Genomic DNA, 12,255 nt, shown 5'->3' on the forward strand with positions numbered 1-12,255 from the left:
TTAAAACAAGATAAATTATCAAACACATTTTTTTCAAATCTTGGTAAGCACCAAATAATTTGCCAATCAAAGTGTAAATATACTGATGTTTTCTTTACCTACATTTTGTACAATTAAATTTATTTTACATTGGTTTTATATTACAGAATATATTTTCTGCTTTTGTAATGCATTAATGAAACATACATACTCCATGGGATGATTGTATTTGATAAAGTTAACTAGGTATTCTTTGTGCACATACTTACTGGTGATGACAGATTGAACCACTTTTCTTAAGCTGCAAAGAAAATAATTTCTCTATTGGTGACTTTTCCAAACTTTATTTCAAGGCTAAATGCTATTATCCCATTATTGTACAATATCTTATTGCTTTTTACTTTTTCTTGTTGAAATGCATTTCTGTTTACATTGTGTGTTTTTTGTATTAATTGTCCTAAATAAATAAAGTTTGCCATTTGCGTGCTGTGTTGTCACTTTACAATCTCGAACAACAATTATTATAAGGCACATTTACCCCAAATCAATTTCTTATACAGTAGCAAAACAAAATTGTGGACAAAATAAGGACTAGTCAGTGATAAATATTAAAACACATTTATAATTTTGGTGCATCCCAAACATCAAAATGTGTTCCCGTACAGCTTCAATAGGTAATCCAGGTAGTCGTACATCAAATAAATGTGCCATAATTGTCAAAAATGTTGTTGCCCACAATACACCTACATAAACAAAACTTAATGTGTACGTAAAGATATTTATTCAAGTATTCTTTCATAATGATGCTTTGTTACTTGATACTTTCAAACAAGAAGCAAGAGGTAAGAATTATGGCATTTTTAAAAGGATACTTTTCTGAGCTCCACCTTTAAAAAAAAATTTTTTTTTGGGGTGGGTCTGTGGGACTGTTAACTCCTGCAATGAAGTTTTTGATTTAAACTGGCACTGACACTCTCATCCCTGAAAAACAGGTTGTGCTGCATTTGACAGAGTGTATCACAAGTAGCCAACACAAATAGTACAGTCACAAAGGGTATACTAAGTTGTGTGAGTGATTTCGTATTGTATTTGCTCCCAGTAAGTTAGTGGGAACTATTTTCAATGTGATATGATAGTACAGTGATGCCCGCCCCAATAAATGTCCTGAATCACAACATGTGTGTTGCACACTGAATCTGATATGCTGCCTTCAGGTGCTTCTCGTACATTTGTCACATATTCTTATCATGCATAGCAGCTGGTACAAAATATGACTTTAAAACTTTAAATACTTTTCTCCAATCAAAAATAATTCTGGATTTACGTTGAATTCTGAGCTGTGGAAGTATTTTCTCCTGACTTTTAATTAGGTGATATTATTTCTAACTGATTGCATACAATAGAGAGGCCAAAAATACTGTGAGAACAGCATAGTTTTGGACTCTATTGAAGTTCACAGGCAGTTTTTTAATTCTATCAAAGACGGCAACTATGTTTTGTTCTATGCTTGTTTATGGTCTTCATCAAATTTCCATTAAGAATGTTTAGCCATCTGACATGGTTGAAAACAGATTTGGACAAGCCAAATAAAACTGACATTGAACTTCATAAAATGTATGTATGTTTAATTGAATAACAAGTCTGAAAGGTTATCATATTGGAAATATTTGGAGGTACTTGCCCCCCACCCCCCACCGAATGTAAAATGCTTCATTGTTATGCCCTACATGTCCTTGATTTGCATCGCACTACCAGCCACTACCGCTGGGGATTTAGTAATCTTGAATCTGGGACACACCCAAGCATAACAAAAGGTCCTGCCAACAGTCTTTCCACAGTTTTATGTTGGTGTGATAGGCTTGTAGCGAAGGGAGTCTCAAAAAACAAAACAAAAAAGATCTAATTCCGCTTGCACAACACATATTTGTATTTTTAACATTGCAGTTTGGTAGTTTACGTAGGTAAAGGATCTGCATGTTATAGACGTACTGAGTTTTTGGAGACTGATCTGGCATGTCATGTCATGTCACTGAGCTTGGATATTTCCGACAGCCCATGAAGGCAGCAGGACGTGACGTCCCGGTGGGCGTGTCTTGGCCGAGCTGTCAGAGATGTGAGATTGTTCGGGCTGTTTATGGAAAACTCTGGAAGTTTCCAAGCGGTTTATAAAGAAATTAGTCGGGGCGCAGCAGTTGACTGAGTGAGCAGAGACAGAAGAAGGACGAGGACGTGCTACTGAGGTTCATTAATAGCTGCAACATTTGATGAACAGACCACTGGATGGTCAAAATGGGTAAAGACTACTACGACATTTTGGGGATTCAGAAAGGGGCGTCGGAGGACGATATAAAGAAAGCTTATCGTAAGCAGGCTCTGCGCTTTCATCCCGACAAGAACAAGTCACCGGGAGCCGAAGACAAATTCAAAGAAATCGCCGAGGCTTACGACGTTTTGAGCGACCCAAAGAAAAAGGACATTTATGATCGCTATGGTGAAGAAGGTAAGGGCTTACTTATGAATCGTAAAGCTGTGTGATAAATTGCATTGTTTTGAAAGTGAAGCAAGTCAACATTAACCCTCTGGAGTCCATGAAACCACCTGCACATTACTTCTTCATAACGTGAAGATATAAAAATGAAGCAACGTCGAGTCTTGCCATCAGCTGCCCTCTAAAGTTCTGGCTTGAAACTCCATGCCTGATTTTTTTGGATGATATTCAGCCAAGTAAAACCGAGATATTGTCAAATACATTTAGTATAAAATATTAAACTAGATATTGAGGATAATCCTCATTTTACCTGTTATATGTTATATATGCAACCTGTATTCATATTTGCAATATTTAAATTTCTGTGTTTTGAAACATGATTTTCAAGATCAGATTGTATCTTTTCTTAGTTTATTTTGGGTTCAAAATTTTGATCAAGTAAGTCAAAGTTGAAAATTAATTATCAGGACATATAGGTGAGGTAACGCTGAAAAACCAACATGGCATGGTGAAGATTTTTTAACAGACATAGTCGCCAAAGATTTGAGAAGGTTAAGGTCACACCGTGCTGTGTGACACTACGCTTGTCAGTGAGATCAGGGGCGTGAAGAAATGATGGGAGCTAACGGATCCTGAGTGATCCTGACTGTAATGGCGCTCCCAGCCCCCCTCTGCTCTGTCCTCTAGGCTCGTTTCTGAGCCAGGACAGACAGACAGGCGTGGCTCAGGGCACAGCAGCACCTCACTACTCGTTCCCTCACATGTTCATACACGAGCTCAGAGACAAAGTAAAGTTATAAATGAGAATATTTAGACGTGAGGCGCTGTAAGGTATTTGACGTCAGGAGGGGGCGGGGCTTAGCGTCGGCAGGCATGTATTTCGTCACACTGTTAAAATAATCGCCTAACAAATTTTTTGTCAAAATTGTTTTTTTTGCCTAAATCATCTCCTCATGACGCCGACCACCTATGTTAAAATCACCTACATCCTCAGTTGATCAGATCATGTGATTTTACCCCTTTAAGATAATGGCCTATGTCAAGTGTGTGACTTAAGCGGCTTTATTATGCCTAAGTCAAAATAAAATGTGACTTAGGCAATTTTTTGAACATGCCTTTGTGCCTTAAGCAAGATATGGTAAGACTTTATTTTGAAGGTGTCTACATTAGAGTGACATGAGCGTGTCATAAACATGACGTGGGATGTGCCATGAACATTAATAATGACACTTTGAAGTAACATCAATGCTCATGATACTTGTCATGTCATGTTTCTGACAGGCTTGTGTGACTCTTATGTAGACACCTTCAAAATAAAGTGTTACCATATCTGCTTGAGTCACAAAGGCATGTTCAAAAAATTGCCTAAGTCATTTATTTCTCTTCAGGTACATAATTGACACACAGTGTTATTACTATGCCAATAGCCATCCTTTGTTACATCCTCTTTGAGTGAAATGATCAATAAATGTCATATGTTACACTTTTGGTGAAGTTTTTTGTGTTTCCTGCAAAACTTGAAAAAATGACTTGGGTGATTATTTTAACAGTGTGACGATTTGGATGTTTGAATGATGCCTGGAAACCTGACAGATGGGGCAGTCATTCACTAATTTATTCACTCATTCATTATCCGTCAAGGCTTATCCTAAGTAGGGCACTTTATTTCTATTACTTTTTACTTGTTATAGTAGCTTTGGGAATGACGCACTGACTAAATCAATAACTTGGACTCCTAGACGACTTAAAGGGGCCGTTCATCCTAAAATCAAATATTTGTCCTCTCATCTGCACTGCCGTGACTTCTGGAGAGAGACATTTCTGTTTGAGTTTTTAAAATGTTTTTTTTAACAGCTGAGTACCATCTAGTTTCATTATATGTGAGAAAAGGGCCAACATCTCTATTATATGGCAGATATCTCCAACGCTCAGCAACCCACACCAAAACAATACATTGATAACCAGCACTTAACCGGCTTGTTCCATGAAAGGGATCTTATTAAATACAGTGTTTCCCTAAGTTTGTAGAAGACTCAGGTACACATATTTGGGTTTGAGGGGGTCCTCTTCCAAGAAAATTTGATGTTTTCCAAGAAATATGCCATTTCACATGACTTTTTTAACCATTATTATTACTATATCTGTGTATAGAAAGTTCAAAAGATACAACCAAAACCCCAGTGAACTGTCCATTCTAACAGAAATGAATTTAGACTTGATATTTGTTCTTTGTCTGTCTTGACTCTATATTTAAAGTGAATAGAGAGTGTTGTGATTTTCAGCTGATCTGTCCCTTTAGAAGATGAGAAGTTTCCCCAGTGTTGTGTCTGATGTGTTGAAATGGCAAAAAAAAAAGTGTATCAACATGCCAGGGGATTGAATGGATCTCATATTTTGCCCCCACAATGTTTATTTACCTCGGAACACAAGTAAACAGTAAAAAATAGTATTTTCTTCTTTGCAAGAGACATTTCCAAATAAGGAATCTGGCAAATAATACTGCAGGCAGACAGCATAACATCCAACCATAACAGTTGCTGCAGTAGAATTTTGTAGGTTTGTGCCACATTTCTTATGGTGGTGTATGTACACAGAGAAGCTGAAGGTTTCAGAGCCCATATTTTACCTGTAAAGGATTTTGCAGCAGCCAATGTTGCACTAATAAACACGTTCTACTAATTTGAAATCTATAGCCAAGACAGATGAGAGTAAATTCCAAGTCTAGATTAATTTTGTTAGAATGGACTGTTTTGTTGTCCATTGTTTTGCTGTCACCCATTCTTTCAGCCACTACTCTTCTTTTTTACCTGCTTCTTTTTTTACCATGATGATTTGCATCTGGTTCTCTTTACTTTGTAGCATATTTGCAGAAACAAAACTCTGAAAAGAAGCCAACAAGCAATTTCATTCCTTGTGACCTTAATGTCAGTGAGATAACTTTTAACATAAAATATGCCAAAACAAGTGTGGCATTACCTTTATTGTGATACATATATTGATTGATTGTTTCTCTTACTCAGGTCTGAAAGGAGGAGGCATCCCAGGTGGTGGTGGTGGTGGTGGTGGTGGTCCTGGCACCTTCAGCTACAGCTTCCAGGGCGATCCTCATGCCATGTTTACAGACTTTTTCGGTGGACGTAACCCCTTCGAACAGTTCTTTGGTGCTCGCAATGGAGGCATGGATGAGGACATGGACACTGACGACCCTTTTGCTCGCTTTGGGATGGGGGCCGGCGGAATGGGCGGGTTCCCTCGTTCTTTCAGTTCTGGTATGGGAGGAATGGGCCCTCATACGAGCGTTGTAAAGAAGCAGCAGGACCCCCCTGTGGTCCACGAACTCCAGGTGACCTTGGAGGAAGTTCTGTCAGGTTGCACAAAGAAAATGAAGATCTCTCGTAAAAGGCTGAACCCTGATGGGCGAACGATAAGGAGAGAAGAAAAAATCCTGGAGGTGCAGATAAAGAAGGGCTGGAAGGAGGGTACAAAAATCACGTTTCCCAAAGAGGGCGATGAGACTCCGAGAAACATTCCAGCCGATGTGGTCTTTGTGTTGAAGGACAAGACACATCCGGTATTCAAACGTGAAGGCTCGGACATCATTTACACAGCAAAGATTTCACTCAGAGATGTAAGTTAAGATGAACTTTTTTTTAAATGTATAGTCACCTAAAGTGCCTGTTCATGATTTTAATTCATGTTTTCGTTTCCCTTTTTTCCCTCTCCTGTCCCATCAGGCCTTGTGTGGCTGCACAGTCAACGCTCCCACACTGGACAACAGAGCGGTGACCGTATCATCCACAGAGATTGTGCAGCCGGGGATGAAGCGGCGTGTGAGTGGCGAGGGGCTTCCCTATCCCAAACGGCCTGATCGTAGAGGAGACTTATTAGTCGAGTATGAGGTCAAGTTTCCAGAAAGGCTGAGCCAGAGTGCCCGGGACACTATCGCTCAGGTCCTCCCGCGATCTTAAACAAGACCAACAGACATACAGGACTAAAAATGTATCACATTAAACTGCCAACTATTTTTTTGTCAATTATCACATGGACATTCATGCGGTGGTATAAATCACATCAAACTATAAAGGACAGATGTGTATACACCATAGTGTAAAAACCACCCTTGGAAAGTGCTTATAATGATTGCAGGATTGCAGGGTAGAATGTAAATATGACCAATATTGTTTGGTGTTTGGTTTACAGAATAAGATTATATTTTGATGAAAATAAGTATATTGTACTATATAAAATATACAGTATGTACACTATTCTGTAGGGACTGTTTTGTTGGTATTAAAGGTCCCATGTTGTAAAAGGTTTCCATGTCTTTTTTCTATTCTAATTGCTACGTTTTTTAAATCCTGAATCCAATTCAATTCCTTTCAAACAACTTTATTAATCCCACAAGGGGCAATTAATTTTGAGCGGCAGGTTGTCGTGGCTCATACGGCCAACATGGCCCACAACAAATAGTATATAGTATAATAGTCAATACATAAATAGTCGACACAACACACATCAGACAACATGGAGCTTAGAATGGACACATTATAAAAGCCTGTGATAGCCTACTGCATACAGATTATTTATAAGCCACATTGCTTTAAGAATTTAAGAAATAAGGGTAAAAAAAAATAGAAAATAAATAAAAATCCTATAAAGAATTTAGAAGTCTTAGTGCAAGGGGGTCGAATGACTTGGAGAAGCGATTTGTTTTACACCTAGGAAGGGCATAACAGCGCCCTGAAGGTAACAGAGAGAATTCAGCCATCATGGCTCGGCTCGGGGAGGCTAAATGCACTCTGCTTTACGGAGGATTTGCTGGTTGCAAAAGGAACTTAAGTCTCTTAGTTTTCCTCTGGTCATCTTAGAGCAGGACTTCACAATACTAGTCAGGCTGTTTCTGTCTTTGACTGAAAGACAATGAAACCAACAGATAAAGGAAAAACACATAAGACTCAATAAATGCTTGATAAAAACGACTAGAGTATAACAGGCCTGACAGAGAGAATTTAGTTTCCTGAGAAGACGAATTCTCTGTTGTCCTCGCTTTACTATCAAATCTGTACAAAATCTCCACAGAGATCTGTGCTTTTAAAGGAGCCGTCAGGACTTGTGATGTCACAACTGTACAACATATAGGTAGGTAGCTGCAGTGCAATTACAGTCATTCCCCAGCTGCAGTGACAATGCAGAGACAATGAGAGCGCAGATGCAGAAGACCCTGAAAGACTGATCAATTAGAGGAGACTTTGCTTTTTCGGGAGGGTTTCTTAAAGAGAAACACTTAAATTGGAGCGTTTCAGAAAGAGGGTGAATTTAGAGGTGTATTCAGTCAGACAGTATTAGAATTTGAATTGAATATAAAAGCATTTCCCTGACAACAATGTTGTACTAAGTTGCAGCATGAAGGTTGAATTGTTCACAAAGTGTATTCTGATGGAGAAAAAACATTTCTGGGCTAAGAGACAAACTCCTCAAGGAAAGATTTCTTTCAATGACTGACATTGCAGCTCATGCAATGAAAAATGACACCTATTCAAACTACAAAAGTGCACATCTCCGTCAGGCTTGCCTTCCTATCCCCTCCCCAAAAAGTTGAATTGAGTGAGTTGAATCTCATTTAATTGTCCTCCCTGCTCCCTTGGGCCACATCGTCTGTGTGTGGCAACTCACATCATCTGCACGGCAGCTCCCTCTGAAAAGAAGAACAAATAATCGATGTCTATGTGATCACTTATCTCTCTTAATGCCATGAAATGGTTTTTTTTCTCCCAATTCTCATTTTGAAAAGACGGAAGATTTGATGCACTGTCCATGCCCAAAGCTTGTTACTTAACCCAGGATGTGCTCCACAGTACATCACTTCATGCATGGTGTTTGAAATAAAGGCCTCAGTGTTAAGGCCCCCACAAAGGATAAATATGAATTGCAGGGTCTCAAGAGGACAAGCTTATTCACTTTGTTTTAAGAGGGAGATCAAACTCTCTCACTTCAGTTCAGTTTATTGACTCTTGAGGGGAAATTTGATCTGGAGAGGGCAAAAACAACAACATACAAGGACATGGCAGGAAATGGCAGGACATGGCACATTAATTACAACAGTTACAGCATAAAAACAAATAAAGATGTTTCTGTTCTGTTCAAACCATCATTGAGCAGTGCAAATAATGTGAATTTATTACACTTGGAACTAAGGAAAATGTTGTGCTTTTTACCCTGCGGGACTTGTAACAAAAATAAGTAATTCCTTGTGTGGGTTGTCAGAGCTGGATAACATCGACTGCACCTTCTCCCCTTCTTTATCATCTGTTTTACACTCAATGGGACTGTAATTAACAAAATAAACATCATGCTGTGTTGAAGAAGACATGAAACTATGAAACCATGAAGTCATTTTGATAAGGTTCGTTGAGGTTTTAAATCAAAAGAGTAAAGGGGTCATTTTCTCATTGAATTTCATTAAAATCTCACTTCTTTTTGACAAAAATGGAGTCGCATCCTATTGGCCATTAAAAAGAATGCAAGTTTAAGGCACTCCCAGATTGGCTTCACTTTTCAGACTTAGAGGGTGCCATTTGATTGTGTTAGCACCCAAATACAATCCAGTCACTTCTCATTCAGCTAACTTTGTTCTTCAGAATGAGCTAGATTTGATTTGTTAACCTTGAATGGAGTCATCTTGAATACCTCAAGACTTGAGCTTAAATTCTTCGTCATAATTGTTTGTCACAAATTTCTTATTTTGAGCTATAATTGGAGGGTATTTTAGTTCTTTTTCTAAGCCAAAGGAAGCGCCCCAGAAATATTAATAAAGCTGTGAAGGGCCTTGCTTTTTTAATAAAAGAATAAATTCAGCCCATCTCCTCAGGAAAATCATTTTGGTACAGTCCTTTGGGAGAAAAAGCTGTGTCTGACTGGTCGATTGTCTGAGACCAAACTAACACAAAAAAGAAACTTGAGTGGAGCGATAGGTTTCCATGGCGATAAACTATAATTCTGGGAAAATGCTGCCTTCAAGATGCCCTCTGATCCCCGTGACACAGTCAGCAGACAGCCTGTTGAGCAGATGCCCCCCAGCTTCATGTACTGGAGATGTTCTGAGGCACATAGAGCAGCTGCAAGAGGCAGAACAATAAACGTAAACACAACAGCCTTAATGTTGCATCACAGTCATGAGCTGGTTCTTCAGAGAGGAAGGGGCCGGGGAGTTACAGTATACTGTATATTCTCTGTTTTAGGAAATAGTAAAACGAAAGAACATAGCTGCACAATCACAGCTTTGTAGCGTTTCTGCATCTCTGAGCCCTTCATGTTTCATGGTACTTAAGCAGATGACCAATTTGAAGCAGACTGCTACAGTTTTCTCACCCAGCAGGACTACATTTTTCATTTACCTTGTTTTCAAACTGAATGAAGAATGAAGTTTATTTATGGCATCATGTTTTACTGCTTCTCAGGTGAGCTTTGATTGTATTTTTATATTACCTATTCATATCAATATGTTTTATTCTAAGTTCTATCGTAATGTGTTTCTAACTCACATGTGAATGAGATGAGCCCTCCATGCGTTATTGCTAAATACATTTTTAAAAGTGTACATTTATTGATGAGCTCCACTGATAATATTCAGAAGGTTGTTTTTTAAGGTGGAAACTGGTCTTACGATGTTTGTTATGGCTGTTTTATTGACAGAAAAAACAAAAACAAGGCAAATCTACTGAATTACATTTTATGATAAGGGTAGAAATCATAAAGACCTAGTTAAGTAATGCTTAATAACTAATGCTTAATAACTAATGCGTGACTTGTGATGACTCATTTGTTAAGTCTCTCTGATACAGAAAATAGCTTTATATTTCTAGGTGTATTGACCCAATGGCATTTTTGACACATATTTGATAATACTATATATATGTAACAACATATTGGGTGGAAGTGAGTAAAAAGCCATAGTGACTGGAGCATTTGTTGATGGTGAGCAGCAGGACTGAGTCTGGTTGTAATTTTTCAACTTTTCTTCTGGCTTGAATCGGGTAATGTTTGCACAAGTTTTTTTTTTATTAATGCAGCTCTTATAGTCTGTATGTGTGCTGGGTCCCCGAAATTGCTGCTGCGATTTTGGCTCAAATGGGGCTTGCGTCAGAAACTATGAAGGTTCATGTAAGGGTGGGTCTGTTTTTTTGTGCCCGATCAAAGCCCGTTGTTCCATTTTATTTCCCCTCTATAAATGCATTTTTTGTTAATGTGCCAAAAGAAAAATGGGCTATTAACATGATATTGGCCGCTGACAGTTAAATTACCTGCTTATTGCACATAATAAAAAAGATAGGTCAAGAACACTGGGTGGACCCATTGGTGGAAGGCCACAATTCAAATTAACCAAAAAAGTGAATACTGTTGCACACAGGAGATTTGTACTGTGGCAATGTCTACACATGAACAGGTTCATAGAATTTTATATTAAAAACTTAGTTTGGATGATAGGAAATCACGGTGACTATTCTAAACATGTCACGGTTGCTGTTTTACACGTTGGTAACCTTGTGATACGGTAGTATGATTTCTTTGGTAAACTTCTGCAGCGTGATTCATATGATATCCTAAGAAATATGGCACATGACAATCACAATGACAAAGTCACTGTTTTAATCAGGTTGTTAATGTAAAATGTTAAGCTTTAGGCAATGAAAACCACTTTCTAATAGAAAAACTAACAGGATATAGCCTTATGCTCATTATTTCAGTGTGCTTCCCCGTCAAGCAAATCATCCACATTTCACACACATCTCACTATAGATAATGTTGTTAACTGCGCTAACCAGGCCCTTTGTTTTACACAACAGTTGTGTGTGCGGAGGCCTCAGCAGTGCTGGAGGTGAGCGGTTATGTTGGAGGAGAGGTCTCCATCCACTGCTCTGGTAGTTGGAAAACAAACAACACCTCTGAACACCACAACATGTACTTCTGCAAGGGAGTCTGCTCCAGAGAAAGTATTCTCATTCAGACTGAAAGGAAGAGGTTGGCCGCCATGCAGCGAGGGAGATACAGCATGGCGGTCAACAGAAGAGATGGAGCCTTCAACGTGACCATTAAGAGGCTGAAGCAAGCAGACACAGGGACCTATCACTGTGGAGTGGAGAAAACTTTTAATGTGCTGCACCAGGTGGTCAATCTCATAGTCACAGATGGTAAGTTGATGAGGCAATACAAGTGATGTTACCACAGATTATGGGATATTTTGGAATAACAATGGCAAATCTATCTTGCATTCAAGATTGGTCGTTTTGTATAAAACAAAGCCCAATGTGTAAACTGCTGAATACTCTAGGATTTTGTCATGTTTTCCAGACTGTAAGAGTCTTAAACCAAAGCTTGTCTTACTACTGATTATGTCCTCAGGCTAAAACCAGCCACAATTTCACTTAGCTGACACCTGGTCCCCTTTTGAGAGCAAATAATCAAACTATTATATGTACTGTATATCTCGTGATGCAACACGTGTCACATGAGTACACAGCATTTGTTGCTAGCCATCCTCCGTCCTGTCCTCCCAAAGTTTCCACTGTTCCTCTCGGACCTCCTCCCTCCACAACAACCCTGCAGGCCGAAGCAGAATCTCAGCCCCGAGGCAGCTTTGCACCCAGCACTAAACTGTCACCATCAACGTCAACCCTGCCCGCTGCAAAGGACAAGACCAACCGGCCAGCAGCGTCCAGCCTCAAAGGTATTTTACATTGTTGTAAATAAGCTTATCACTAACCGCTTGGTCAGTTTTGAGAATAATTTAA

At 39.0% G+C, this 12,255-nt stretch overlaps 1 protein-coding gene across 1 annotated transcript; it reads left to right on the top strand.

Annotated features, from left to right (window-relative positions):
* The first annotated feature begins 1,976 nt into the window (after nt 1-1,976).
* Nucleotides 1,977-6,763, top strand: dnajb1b (DnaJ heat shock protein family (Hsp40) member B1b). Its single transcript, XM_059356243.1, has 3 exons — nt 1,977-2,479; nt 5,488-6,095; nt 6,202-6,763. The coding sequence occupies exons 1-3, from the start codon at nt 2,260-2,262 to the stop codon at nt 6,433-6,435; spliced, it is 1,062 nt and encodes a 353-aa protein (XP_059212226.1). The 5' UTR covers nt 1,977-2,259; the 3' UTR covers nt 6,436-6,763.
* Nucleotides 6,764-12,255: the final 5,492 nt, after the last annotated feature.

This window comes from Centropristis striata, chromosome 1 (assembly GCF_030273125.1).
Source record: "Centropristis striata isolate RG_2023a ecotype Rhode Island chromosome 1, C.striata_1.0, whole genome shotgun sequence".
NCBI classification, from domain to species: domain Eukaryota; kingdom Metazoa; phylum Chordata; class Actinopteri; order Perciformes; family Serranidae; genus Centropristis; species Centropristis striata.

Coding starts and splice junctions, on each gene's coding strand:
- dnajb1b (XM_059356243.1), top strand. CDS start 2,260: ATGGTCAAAATGGGTAAAGACTACTACGACATTTTGGGGATTCAGAAA. Junction 2,480..5,487: donor TGATCGCTATGGTGAAGAAG/GTAAGGGCTTAC, acceptor TCTCTTACTCAG/GTCTGAAAGGAGGAGGCATC. Junction 6,096..6,201: donor CAAAGATTTCACTCAGAGAT/GTAAGTTAAGAT, acceptor CTGTCCCATCAG/GCCTTGTGTGGCTGCACAGT.